This window comes from Macrobrachium nipponense, chromosome 31 (assembly GCF_015104395.2).
Source record: "Macrobrachium nipponense isolate FS-2020 chromosome 31, ASM1510439v2, whole genome shotgun sequence".
In the NCBI taxonomy this organism is placed as follows: Eukaryota; Metazoa; Arthropoda; class Malacostraca; order Decapoda; family Palaemonidae; genus Macrobrachium; species Macrobrachium nipponense.
In genome coordinates, this window is record NC_061093.1 from 55,222,400 (window position 1) to 55,237,176 (window position 14,777).

At 39.9% G+C, this 14,777-nt stretch overlaps 1 protein-coding gene across 2 annotated transcripts in view; it reads right to left on the reverse strand.

Annotated features, from left to right (window-relative positions):
* Nucleotides 1–8,411, reverse strand: part of LOC135206981 (JNK-interacting protein-like) — a 36,890-nt gene extending 28,479 nt beyond the window's left edge. For both annotated transcript variants that reach the window (XM_064238541.1, XM_064238540.1), the window contains exon 1: nucleotides 8,287–8,411. In XM_064238541.1, coding sequence (XP_064094611.1) covers nucleotides 8,287–8,353 — 67 coding nt within the window. In that variant the 5' untranslated portion in view covers nucleotides 8,354–8,411. The remainder of the gene's footprint in view (nucleotides 1–8,286) is intronic.
* Nucleotides 8,412–14,777: the final 6,366 nt, after the last annotated feature.

Genomic DNA, 14,777 nt, shown 5'->3' on the forward strand with positions numbered 1-14,777 from the left:
ATACTAATGCCAAGGTAAAAACACTGATTCTTAGGTTAATGCAACTGTAACAGAATTTCCTTTCATTTCCTATGAAAAATATATGGCACATGTTGACAAGAAAACTAAATTAAAGAATTACATTAAATGTATTAGTATTCTAAAAAGCAAAGTATTACAAAAAAGAATCCTAAAGGCTTTAAAAAACTACATATATACTACTTTCTTGAATATCTAATAGGGACATAATTTTTGGGAGTACAAAATAAGCTCTAGTGATGATACAAAAAATGAATGAGATTTAAGAAAAATAATTTATGCATTAACTTAAGAAGATAAAAAATTTCAAGTGAAACATGTCTCCATAAAGCTACCAAACAAGTATTTACCAAGCTGATTAGATTATTCCATTTATTAATTTTGTGGTGTCCTCTGGCCTTTTCAAGTAAATTAGAAGTCACCTTTCAGAATTTAATTTCTACATCCCAGTCAACCATGATGGTAACCCTACATAAGCTTAAGCAACCCAAACTTGAAATGGAAACTAGTTTTACCTACATAACACGAAAAACCTATTCACAACGGCACAAAAGCTAAATGTGAGTCCATTAAAAAGCACATGAACCTGCTTATTTTACTTAATGTACAATTACTACTACTATTAAGGGAAATAAATAGCCCAGATACTCTCAGCAAATTCATTTAATTTTGACTTTATAAAGGAGACAAGTAAATAATAACTGGTACAGAAATTTTACATGGACATGGCTTACTCATATGTTGAAAGGGAAGGATATGAGACGATACGTAAAGAAATAATGGATATGGATGCAAACATACTGAAGACTGGGAAAATCTGGGAGAAAGGGAACAGATAAAGGCTGGACCACATGGGACACAAGATCGTATGAATAAAAATGGAGTGTGGTTACAACTCATTACAAAGAAGTTTAACACTTTAAAAGGAAGGAAAACCTGACAAAAAATGAGAAAACTGAATGAAATGATATTGTTTATGTTACAATAAAGTTTCATACATACTTACCTGGCAGATATATACATAGCTAAGACTCCGTCGTCCCCGACAGAAATTCAAATTTCGCGCCACTCGCTACAGGTAGGTCAGGTGATCTACCGGCCTGCCCTGGGTGGCAGGACTAGGAAACCATCCCCGTTTTCTAATCATATTTTCTCTCTTCCACCTGTCTCCTGCGTGGAGGCTGGGTGGGCCTTTAATTGTATATATCTGCCAGGTAAGTATGTATGAAACTTTATTGTCAACATAACAATAAATCATTTTCATACAATCACTTACCTGTCAGATATATACATAGCTGATTGGCACCCTTCGGTGGAGGGTAAGAGACAGCTACTATATGGAATAGACAGGTAAACAACATATGTTGTAGGTATAAATAAAAACCTTGGTTCCTACCTGATAGGTGGTAGACTTGGTGGGTGTTTGCCCAGTAGTCTGCATCACCTCAAGAACTTTAGCGAGATATGTGATCTATGGCCAAGAGTTCTTGTGGGTCTGCCGATGGGGTCTTACCCACTTACTCAGCAGAGCCTAAAAGGACTTTGTCAATGGGGCGCTGATCCACTTATATGACAATACACCTTATGAAGGAGCACACAACAATCCCGACCACCTGATCCTAACCATGTGTTAGAACTTAAGGATTGTTACGAGTTATCCCCGAACTCGTCACAACAACCGTAACTCAAAAACCACTACGCACACATACATAATTTTTCCAAAAAAAAATTATACTCAACTAATTGGATATGACGAGAATTCTCTTATGAACAACATAGACGGCCGCCCTGTGCGAGCCTGAATCCTCCATTGTTCGAAGAGATTCTCGACCATATCCAAACAGAAGAACAGATATACATTCTAAGGATTGGTGTCGGCTCCCGTACCCAGAATCGTATCTGCCGATACGATAGGACCTAGAGAAAAGCACTTCTCATACGTCACACGCACGTCTTTCAAGTAATGAGATGCAAATACCGAGTTGCATCTCCAATATGTCGTATCTAATATGTTTTTAAGCGACATATTCTTATAAAACGAGAGAGACGTCGCAACCGCTCGTACTTCATGAGCTTTTACTCTCAGAAGTTGTAATTGTTCGTCCGGACAAGACCTTGTGAGCGTCCGTAATGACGTTCCTTACAAAGAACGCTAGAGCGTTCTTTGACATCAGTCTTGTGGGGTCTTTGACCGCGCACCAAAGACCTTGTCTAGAGCCTCCCAACTGACGCTTCCTCTGAAGATAGAACTTCAGAGCTCTAACAGGATAGAGACCTCTCTGCTTCTCTGCCTACGAGACTAGACATTCCTTTGATTTCGAATGACCTAGGCCAGGGATTCGTGGGATTTCTCGTTTTTTCGCTAAAAACAGAGTTTTAAACGAGCTAAAATCGCCGAGTCTTCCTTGAATCCTACTTTAGTCCTGCAGAGCTTGTAACTCACTAATTCTTTTTGCCGTCGCTAACGATAAAAGAAATAGGCATTTTCTAGTTACGTCTCTAAATGAGGCCTGATGAGGAGGTTCAAATCTATCCGAAGACAGATATTTGAGGACTACGTCCAAGTTCCAGTTCGGAGGTACTGGCTCCTTAGACTTTGACGTCTCAAAAGATCTTATGAGATCGTGGAGATCTTTGTTATTTGCCAGATCTTAAACCTCTGTTCCTGAATACAAAAGCCGAGAGCATACTCCTGTATCCCTTTATTGTGGATACGGCTAGATGCGATTTTACTCTCAGGAATAGCAAGAAATCAGCAATTTCCGCTATAGAGGTAGAGGAGGAGGACAACTTCTGGCTCTACACCACCTTCTAAAGACCTCCCACTTCGAACTGGTATACTTTCGAAGTGGAGGTTCTGCGAGCTCTCGCGATCGCGCTTGCCACTTCGCGAGAAAAGCCTCTCGCTCTGACAAGTCTTTCGATAGTCGAAAGGCAGTCAGAGCGAGAGCGGGGAGGTTTTGATGGTACCTCTTGAAGTGTGGTTGTTTGAGAAGATCCGTCCTTCCTGGTAGGGATCTTGGAAAGTCTACGATCCACTCTACCACCTCCGTGAACCATTCCTGGGCCGGCCAAAACAAAAGGGGGCTATTAAAGTCATCCTCGTCTCTTTTGACGCCACAAACTTTTTCAATACTAACCCCAGGATTTTGAATGGGGGAAAAGCGTACACGTCCACTCGAGACCAGTTTAGCAGGAAGGCGTCTACCATAATTGCTCTTGGGTCTTCCACGACCGAGCAAAACACTGGGAGCCTTTTTGAAATGTATGTTGCGAATAGATCCACGTGAGGAGTTCCCCACAGAGACCAGAGATCGCGACATACTTCCTCGTGCAGAGTCCATTCTGTATGAAGGACCTGGTTCCTCCTGCTGAGCCTGTCCGCCCTCACATTCCTTACTCCCTGTACGAACCTTGTCAGCAGGGAGATGTTCCTGTGAGACGTCCAAAGTAATAGGTCCCTCGTGAGTTCGTAAAGGAACGAGGAGTGAGTCCCTCCCTGTTTCCGAATGTAGGCAAGTGCGGTGGTGTTGTCCACGTTTACTTGTACTACCTTGTCTCTTCACCGAGGTTCTAGGCTCTTCAAGCCAGGTGAACGGCGAAGAGCTCTTTGCAATTTATGTGCCAGGACACCTGTGCTGGTTCCCAGGTGCCTGACACTTCCTCCGAGCCTAATGTCGCTCCCCAACCCGTCTCCGACGCGTCGGAGAACAACACTAGGTCTGGGTTCTTTGATCTTAGAGAGACCCCTTTGTTCTCTTCCAGAGGCAGCAACCACCACTGTAGGTGTGCCTTACCTCCACTGGAATGGGGAAAACGTCCGACAGTTGTCCGTTTTTCCAGCTCCAAGACTTCTTGAGGAAGAATTGAAGTGGACGGATATGAAGTCTTCCGAGAGGGAAGAATTGTTCCAGCGAGGAAAGCGTCCCCAGAAGGCTCAACCATTCCCTCGCTGACGTTTGCTGTTTCTCTAAGAAGAGAGAGATTATCCTCAAACCTTTTGCGGTCTCTCTTGCGAAGGAAAAACTCGAAAACCCCGAGAATCCATCCGAATCCCCAGATAGACTAGGTCTTGTCTGGGGGTCATCTGAGACTTCTCGAGGTTCACAAGCAATCCCAACGCCTTGGTCAAATCTAGAGTTAACTGTAGGTCCTCCAAACACGTCTCTCCACGATCTGGCCCTGATGAAGCCAGTCGTCTAGGTACATCGAGACATTCACTCCTTTGAGATGAAGAAATCTCGCCACATTCCTCATCAGGCTTGTGAAGACCTGAGGAGCTGTGGACAGGCCGAAACACAAGGCTCTGAACTGAAAGATCCTTCCCCCCGTCATGAAACGGAGGTACTTCTTCGATGAAGGGTGGATCGGGACGTGAAAGTAGGCGTCTTGGAGATCTAGAGACACCATCCAATCTCCTTGTCGTAATGACGCTAGGACTGAAGCAGAAGTCTCCATGGAGAACTTCTCCTTCTGAAACAAATTTGTTCAGAGCGCTGACGTCTAGTACTGGTCTCCAGCCTCCCGAGGCTTTCGCCACTAGAAAAAGGCGATTGTAAAACCCCGGGGAGTTTTGATCCAGTACTAGTCTACTGCACTCTTGTCCCACATTTGTTCCACCATTGATCGAAGAGTATCTCAGCACAGGATCCTTGTACTTGGCTGATAGTTCCCTTGGTATAGACGTTAGGGGCGGAGTATTCAGGAAAGGGATACGATATCCCTTCCTTAAGATCTTTAGTGAAGACGCGTCTGCAGTCTATCAGTGTCCAGGCTTCCACGAATTATCCAGGAGCCTGGCACCTACTGGTGTTTGGAGGAGAAATGTTTCATTTGCCCTTTTTAAAGGGACGAAAGGCGGACCTACCTCTTCTCTCTGGAGCCTTCCTTCTTGCGGGAGGTCTGGAGATCGGACCACCTCGAAAGGGCTGCCTAGAAAGTGCTAGGTTCTTTCTTGTCCGCACTAAAGCAGGTTTCTTCTTCCTAGCAGACTGCGTCAGAAGAATCCTGTGTCGCCTTCTCAGATTAAAGAGTGAGCTACGTCCTTCACTAACTTAGAAGGAAACAAATAGTCCGAAAGAGGTGCATATAGCAGAGCTGCCCTCTGCGCATGCGAGACTGCCTTTGTTAAGAAGGCGCCATAAACACTGTCCTTTTCTTCAAAGACCTGCTCCAAATAATGCAGAGACTTCCAAAGATCCATCCTGTACTGCTTTGTCGATGCACGACAAAATGCATAACAGGGCTTCAGGTTCGATTCCCTGCGAATCGTGAGCTTTCTTGGACATCACCCCAAGGGACCAATCTAAGAAGTTGAATACTTCCAATACATGGAAAAGTCCCTTGAGGAGATGATCCAGTTCCGAAATACTCCAAGTAATGCGGGCAGAATTAAGACTAGGACGCCTTGAAGCGTCAACTAACGTCGAAAAGTCTGCCTCTGTAGTAGAAGGGAGAGCGATACCCATATCCTCCCCCGTCTTGTACCATATGCCTCTTTTCCCAGCTAACCTTGCTGGAGGCATGCAAAATACTGTCCTGGTTAAGTCTTTCTTCGACTTCATCCAGGCGTCTAAGGCGTGTAAAGCCGCTTCATCGAGATGGTGGGCTTCATCTTCAGAAAAGACGAGTCTTCTTCGCCTTCGCACTCGAAAAGAGCGAGCGCGGAGAAGAGAGCAGCCGGAGTCAACTCGTCTCCGTATTCCTCCAGAAGCATGGTATCAACACCTTATAGTTTGACAAGCCCTCTCTTCCAAGATCGTCATCCTCCGAGTTTCGTTCTAACTCGTGATAATCCTGAGTTTCTGTTCTCCTTTCAGAACTTTCCTCTTCTGGGGGAGACAAACTCCTGATCGGAGAGGGGCTAAGGGAATGAAAGTCTTTCCTTTTTCCCGTTCTGATCGACTTGGAAGGCGTCACAAACCTGCGGCTTCTCTCGCGCTTTAGAAGACGTCATGTATGACGCTTCCCGCTCTCCGAGCGTCATGTATGACGTCTCTTGTTGACGTTTAGATGACGCTTCGCGTCTGGAAGACGCGCTTTCGCTTTCTAACTTCTTTTCGGGCTTCCTAGGGCTTCTACTCCGCGTCACAATCTTGGACGGAGCGTCACGTCTAAGATCTCTTGATTTGACGCTTTTCCATTCTAAAAGACGGTTCCCGAGCAGGTGCGAGAGGACGAGACTTTCTTTAATAGGAAGCGGGTCACGTTCCTTCCGACGGGGCGCAAAACTTCCCACAAGGAGATGACAGTTGTTTCTTGCACCGCCAATACTTTCTTTCCTTGACGCTTCTCCTACGTCTAGTGCCTGACGCCTTTCGTCATCACTCGGGAAGAAGCATGATGGGGTACTTCCTCATAAGCGTCAGTGACGTTGACGCCACTTCGCCTTCTTAATAGCAGACGGGGCGTCATCCGAGAAGCGCTCCGGGCTAGAATCAATGTCTTGCTTCATATGACGCTTCAGCGGTCTTGATAAGTTCGACTCCTTCCACCCTCGTTTAGGTGAGGGAGAGGGAGAGGACGAGGAAACACTCGCGAAGGGGACGCTTTTCCTGTAGCGCCCTTGAGCTGGCTGCCATGAAGCAAAGCTAGCCTGAAGGGACGTCTGACCGTTGGGGATTCCCCACGGACCTCCTTAAGGCTTTCGACTTTCCTTCTCCTCTGGGCATGTGAGCTTGGAAGAGGTCTAGGCCTGGGAGCGCCGCAGGGACGATCAAACGCCCCCTCCACAACACTGATAGGGCTCACTTCACTAAAATTTTTCACTATCACTAGCCTTACCTTTCGAGTCCGCCATCTTGGACTTCATGTCTCGAATCGTCGCTTTCAGATTGGCGATTTCCGATGCCGAATCCGAAAAGACACTCTGAGAATGAGATTTATAGGGAGAAATCTCCAGTAGTAGGGTTAGAATTATCATAGAAAGGCTCAATAGGCCTTGAATTCACACTTTTCAGTCTTCTAACTCTATCCCTCTCTAACTTCTTCAAATAAGAAGTCAAAGTCTTCCATTCTTCTGCATTCAACTCTCGCATTCCTTACAAGTGTTAATAGCAGAAAAAAAAACCTGCACCCCCCTACATTTACGGCATACAGTGTGAGGATCAACCGAAGCTTTCGGTATCCTCACCCTGCAGCTACATTCACACACATTCTCACACTCACATTAGAATCAGACATACTGAGAAAAATCCAAGAGTTATTCCAAAAACAGTCCACAGTAGCGAATGCCAAAACACGATCCAAATACGTCACCAAAAGTCGAAAAACGTTGATCAAATGTTTGAAAAAAGAATCCAAGTCCAGGAGGTAATAACAACAATGTTGATACCACCGGCGACAGAGAAAATATGATAGAAAACGGGGATGGTTCCTAGTCCTGCCACCCAGGGCAGGCCGTAGATCACCTGACCTACCTGTAGCGAGTGGCGCGAAATTTGAATTTCTGTCGGGGACGACGGAGTCTTAGCTATGTATATATCTGACAGGTAAGTTGATTGTAGAAAATATAAATTAAGATGATGACTGTATTTACAGTCCATGTTGGATTAGAACAAAATAACTCGAGGGGGTTTGTTGTTTCAGAGGCATCTGTTACTCTTATTACCAGACTCTTTGGAAATCTTCCCACACATCAGCATTCTGCAGTGTGTTGGGAGTGGTTGGGTATTTCAATTTTATATATCCAGCCTACCCTGTTGCCACTGTTATGCACTAGTCCTTTTCATTATAAAATAAGCTTAGCAAACAAATAATGCTAGTGAAGAGCGTTTCTGGGCCAAAATACTTTTTAGTAGTAGTTAAAGTTTAACATTAAGCAGAAAAGACAGAATTGCATGTAATAAGACACTTGGAATGATTAAGTAATCTTAACATGCAATGGAAGGATAAACATCTAATAAAAGTGTTATCTATGACAAATATCAAGAAAAATTATAAGTATTTAGGGAAACGAGGGTAATTGAGGCAGCTTTTAGAAACTAAAACAAGAAAGGTTCTTAATGTATATATAATATGGTCACGATTTCTCATAAGTTAATTCTTTTCACACAAGTTTTGTGCATAAAATTCAATACTTGGTACTATTCCAATTTGTAATAAGAGCAAGTCTTGAAAAATAGGATCACAAATTGTAAAACAATTTAATTTCTTCACGAAATGGTTCCCTAAAGCTTTGTTTACTTGTTTCTAAGCATAGTTTTATAGTATTTGGTAATTCAAAATGCAAAATCAAGATTACTGAAATATTTAGGGTCAAAAACTCACCTGGCACTGCAACAAAGAATTTGACAGCATCTCTGTGACCATGGAAAGAGAGTTGTGCCTGAGCCATCGAGCAATAAGGAACAAAAGACCCTGGTGTGACTTGGTCTTTGGTGTCGGCATATACTCTAACACAGCACCGGCATTCTGGCAGGCCCTCCACTCCCTGAATTCAAGGGCCCAACATTTCCACTTGATCTTGAACTTTCCGCAACAGTCCCAGATTCACTGTTTGCGCTGCTTGCTGCTGGACGAGGATTAGCATCTGTAATATTATGTGCTAAATGTACTTATCAAGCTAAACATGCACACTGCAATAAAGGAACTGGGTATACCATGACAAAAATGATAAAAAAATAAAATTTTACAACATGCATTCTTCAAGTTGTTTAAGAAAAAAAAATTCATTAGTACAATAACTGCCAAAGTTCTCTATACTGTGAGATCTACTGATCACAAATATGTGCTGTGCTCACCTCAATGATAAAAAATACATTATGGAATCCAATTACTGTTTTGTGAGTAACACTAAAATGGTAGCAATCGTTTTTTTTATTACAAAAGAAAACTTCCAACATACTTGAGACATCTAGTAAGTACTCAAAGATTGTATATCCACAAAAATATCTATATGAGAACATTTTAATTTTTTCATTTTATTTTACAGAGCTGTTTAGCTGTTTGGATCTGCAAGAAATTTTCCAGGTTGGACAAATACATACATAACTTTTTATCAATTTTAGCTGAAGCATACAGGAGTTAAATTCTAAAGGCTAAAAACTGACAAAAATCCTGGATTGACATGCATCTCATGAACAACCATTCCTTGGGTCTAGGGTAGAAAAAAAATTGCTAGAAAAATCATTGGCCTTTAAGAGATATTTGTTTTGCGTTCTGATACGACAAAAAAAAAAAACTAACTAACAAATATGAATAAATACTATTCTCTCCAATTTACTGGAAGAGATAATTCAAATAGAAGGTAAAACTATGATGATGAAAACTTACTTTCAGAGAGAGGCACAGAAATAATAACGCCGTTGCCAGTTCCAATCCATAATCGATTTGAAGAGATGAGCAACGCAGTTATCCTTACAAATGAGAAACCAAGCTTTCCAGTACCTGGAACAGGCACTGTTATTAAATATTCACTTTAACTGCCTGAAATAAGTACTGCACTGTCATTACATACTAAATGTGATCAATCACCATTGAAGGTAAAAAATCATTGTATATATTATCACCCGCAGATATTATCTGATATCAAGTGGCAGTAGAAAATCACCAAGCAGATATCTGGTATCAGTGCAAAAGTTAATCTATATTCACCCTAAAGTAACAAGAAATGTTCCCAAAGGACTTCAGAAAAATGTAAAAAATTAATTAAGGCAAACGTACAATAAAAATACTAAGTAGTATCGCTTAACTTTTTTTTTATAACATTGGCAAGACCCATAAAAATTTCTGACCACTGATAATGCTAAATTTAGATATTAGCAGAAATAACTGACAAAATGTAGTGTCATGTGTAACAACATAAAAAGAAAATCCTATCAAACAAGTAATTTAGTTATATATTGTCATGTAATATCAATGAAAATAAAAAATGTGGTACAATTTTCTAATTGTATGGGATCACAGTGGGTCAGTTTACTTCTCTTGGGTGTGCAGGTGAGTAAGGGAGGGGTCAGTGGGCATTTGACTCCTTGAAAGCTTTTATGACTGTGATTGGCTTAAAAGCACCAAGTCACTTTTATGACTGTTATTGGCTTAAAAGCACCAAGTCACTTCACATGTCACTTTCTTTATACCTTTTAATTGGCTGAAACAGATACGAAAAAAGTACAACATATAATAGAAGGTGCATAAGTGGGCATGCACTTAAGTATATTGTAAACTTTCGAGCTATAAATAAAAACATATTTGTCACTATACAGAACATTTGATACAGATAACCCCCTGACTATTCATGGCTTCCTCTTTTTGTGGATTTTTCTGTGGAATGTATCTAAATTATTTGCAGAAAATTTGCCTAAAACCTTTTTTTTTTTATGCATATTTTAATATTTTCTAACCAAGAGAGAAAGAGAGAGACTGACTTATGTAAATCTGGGGAAAGAACAGGTTACCTCTAGTGGTTACAGCTCCCTCACCTAATTTTCTCACCTTGTTATACCGCTACAGCTACACCGCTCAGAAATGACATTGAAATATTAGTGATATTGAAATATTAAAATGATATTAAAGTAAATATTGAAGTATTAAAATATTACTGTAAAGTGTTTAGGATGATAGTTTGAGATATATTTGGTGTTTGAACTATTAAAATAGGCAGTTACAAAGTATTTCAGAAGGGGTGTCAAGTTTCTCATATGTCAGTTGTTTTTTCGCGCCTGGTTGTGGTCCCTACCGTCGTGAATACCGGTGGTCGACAGTATTTTTTTAATTTCTAAAGGCCGATAGAGATGTGTACCATGATAACATCATGAAATTTCCTTCTCTTAGTGGCTACAGTTGAAGAGTATCAATGCACTTTGTTTAGTTGCTTGTCAGTCCTTGCCATTTGTTTTCAGAATGGTTCCTGTCTGCTTACAAGTTGCAACGTTTTCCCTTCAACACTTGATTTTTGTTACGGTGCTTGTAGTATTGCAGATACTGTTTATTGCTGTGTGTTTGTGCTGCATTGCATTGTGTTATGGCCCCACCTTCTCCTAAGAAGGCCAGGAAGGTGTTGACACTTCAGAAGGAGCTGGAAATTGTCAAGTGTGTTCATGGTTCAACACAGGTTTTTTTTTATCAATCTCCAATTTTCCTCTAATAACCTAAGCATATCTCCCCTGGTATAAAAAAATTTGTCAGATACTGTTACATGTATGGAATTTTCAGTCAGCATCAAGCACAAATCCAGTGGGATTTTATTACAATTATATGACACAGTTTAACAGATCATGAAGTCTTATTTTCTAGACCTTTTGTGGCTTGCCAAAAAAGTTAAATCTTACACAAGAGGTGAAAACTGAAGCAATGTACAGTTAGAAATTGAACAGCTAGGTGGGAAGATATCTAACAGAAAAAGTAAAAGAAAAAGTAATGAAAGTGGAGGCTACAGGAAACTGCAGTGAATCTTTGGCAGTTTTCTATGCATATAAAAAGCACTGAAACCAGTTCAGGTGTTGTTCAAACACAGTCACAAGGAGGATGTTTCAGGTTTGCACAGTTGCTGATCTTTACTAATACCTTGAAGAAGAGAGAGGAACTTCCATCTACACTACCTAGTAGAGATTGTCATCTCTATGAGAGCACTTTATTCCAGAAAGGAAATGGGTAAATTCTTGATCAAATATGCTTATATAAATAAGAAGCAATGCGAAAGTAGGCAACTTAGTTTTACAGGCCATCTCAGAAAGGAAAAAGTGATTTCTTTAGCCTTCCATTTTTCCTTGATGGCAAATATAGAAAACCTGACTGATTTTATGAGTTTTGTTTAGTGTTAAGGTGGCTTTTCCAAGATACAGTGTTGCATTCAGTAGATGTCAAGCAGAATATCCTTCTGGTACAAAAGTCTTTACATTTTATGTCTAAGGTTCTTAGAACCATGCAAGAGTGCAAGTATGAGAAGAACCCACTCTATCCCTGATGACAAGAAGAATCCCCTTAAGCACCAGTTTCCCTCAGATTGGCAAAATTTAATGCTCTCTAATAGGGGTATAATAATTATAGAAAAAATGAGACAAGCATTTATACTGGTGGAAACCTATGGAGCACTACTTTGTAGCAAACCAAGGTACATCAAAATGCTTCCATATACTTATAGGTCTCTCCAGAATTTCTTTATTTTGATTATAAGCTAAAATTTAAAAAACTTGGTCAATGATTACTCTCTAAAGTGTGATCAAATAAAATTTGTCATCATTATACATGGATTTGTTTTCTACCAAGAGGCTTATGGATTACCCCCCAAAAAAATTGCAGTCAAGTTCTAGAAAGCAGCAAATATACAAAGAATGATGTATCAGGCTTGACTGGACAATATGAAATGAAATTTTCCACTTTTCATTTTCAAATATTTTTCAATGTGATATAATGCATGGCACATTGCATAAGGAAGCTATCATCAAGTTCTGGTCTCAACATATTAAACACTGGGAGACACAAACTTCTTTTAAGAACAAACATAATTTAAAATGCTTAGCAATCCATTTCAGACCAGCAAGCAAAGACTGGGGATTTTCCAACATATTTTTATCTAAGGTACTATCACCATTTTCAGTTTTATTGTAAGAATTTATGTCTTACTATATGTGAGATTCCTGTCCTCTAGAAATAATTATACTGTATCTCAATTCTTCTGGCTTTGAAGCTGAATGAAACTGTGTCAAAAATCCAGTTTTCTTGGACTTGAATCTGTGCAAATTTTCATTTGAACCTATGGGGGGTAAACAAACAGAACGAAGACAGGTACTTAAAAAAAATTAGACTAAACTAAAATAAAAACAAATAAGTAAAACTGGGAGCTCAAAATAAAAAGAAAAATTATCAATACCTCCAGGGAAGACACCTGTAACAGGCGCAAAAATTTTGGCAGTCACCAAACAGCATCAGTGGATAAGCAGAAGTAAGGCAGGTACAACAGCAGGGTAAATTCAGTGGCCAGCATCAGCAGCAACAGGAGTAGTGGTAGTACAGCAGTGGCAGCAGATGATGGTGTGTCAGCAGGATTAGCAGGTCAGTCAATACAGCAGCATGTCAAAAAGTTGAGTGGATAAAATATGTCATCATGATCAAAAGGATTGGATGCTCTATTTGTGCAAAGAGGCAATCTTGACCTACAAAACTTAACAAAAGGGTGTTTGAAATACTGTTGCAGAAAAACAAAATAAATTAATCCAATGCCCAGGCTGTCTCAGGATACTAACGTTGCAAAAATATAAATATCTAGTACAAGAGAAAAACTAAGGTAGCAAAATACTAAGAGTAACTTAAGATACAGAAATATAATACATGTACAGTAAACAGAACTGAAATCCTCCAAGCCATTATGATATACGTACATTGTGGTATATAAAAGTAAAAAAAAAATATACTGTGGTTAACAAAATGTGTTTAAATAAAAAAACCATACTTCCATGCAGCTCATTTCATCCAAAATAAGAAACTGTATCTGAGTTGAATGCTCCTCAGTAAAACAAATCTAGAAATAATGAAAAACCAAGATTTGGGTAGTTATAACAGTAAGTGCTTGCCATTACCCCTTAAAAACCACCAGAATTCAATGAAAAACTTTGAGTTCAGCATTGTTCTTCACAACTAAAATGGAAAAATTAAAAAAAAACAAAGTAAAACTTGGAAAAACAGGTATTTCCCCACGTCACAAAAGTATAGCACAGTAACATGCATAATTGGAGTAAATGAAATAAAACCAAGATCCCTAAAATAAAAGCTCCCAAAGATCTGTGGTTAAACAACTGTGGCAGAAACAATGATCCAATCAGTAAACAGGAGCCTACAAAATTGTAGTTTTCCCAGCTTTTCTATATGTACAGGCGGCCCTCGTTAGCAGCAGGGTTCCGTTCCTGGCCACAGACGCCAAGCGATTTTCGACGCTGAGCAATTTTAAAGCCTACGGCCACCGCACACCTTCTTTCGAAAACTCTAGACCAGTTAAAGGTGCCGTAATCCCACAACTGCGCAATAAGCAAATTATATTATGCAGTATAGTACTATAGAATTTACTGTACAGTACATGTGGGTGTCTAGAGTATGTAAAGATATAATAAAGTTTATACAGTGTGCAGGTAGCTGTAGTGTTCAGGTTACGATCATTAGTCTTATGATAGTCCGATTTTTTATGAGAGATCAATTACAATGGGCCTAACTTTATCCATCTTCTAGTTACATAAGTTCAATAAGAGCAAAGAGAATGATGAAAGTAAGGGTTTTAACGTTATACTCGTTGCTGTGAACGTGTACAGCCATGAACAACCGAACGAGAAACGACTTTTTTTTTTCTAAGTACAACCGAACTGGATAACATCTGTTTGGCTTGTATTTCAATCATCGTACTACAGTACAACATTACCGTATTTGTTATAAATGGCGTTATGTATAGAAAATAGAACTGAGATATCTTAATGTAATAACTTTAATCGCTATAGATCAGAGATCAATATAGATTTAAAGATCAATCGAGAAATATACTGTTTAAATTTAAATCTAGTTATAACCGAAGCTGAGAAAACTGTTCAAGCTGCTAATGACTATTATCGTACATAGGCAACAAGGATAAAACTGCAGTAACGTCTGCCATCAAACACAACTGTAGATTAAAATTGAGATAAACAAAAAATCATTTTAATCAAAACAATACTGTGCTTGAAAAGAACACATTTTACTGTTGGTTTCACGGCAATATAAGATAAATAACGCAAAAGTTCGTATTACGATGATATAAAGGATTATTGCGAACGGAATCACGTAATTTTGTTTTTTACGCA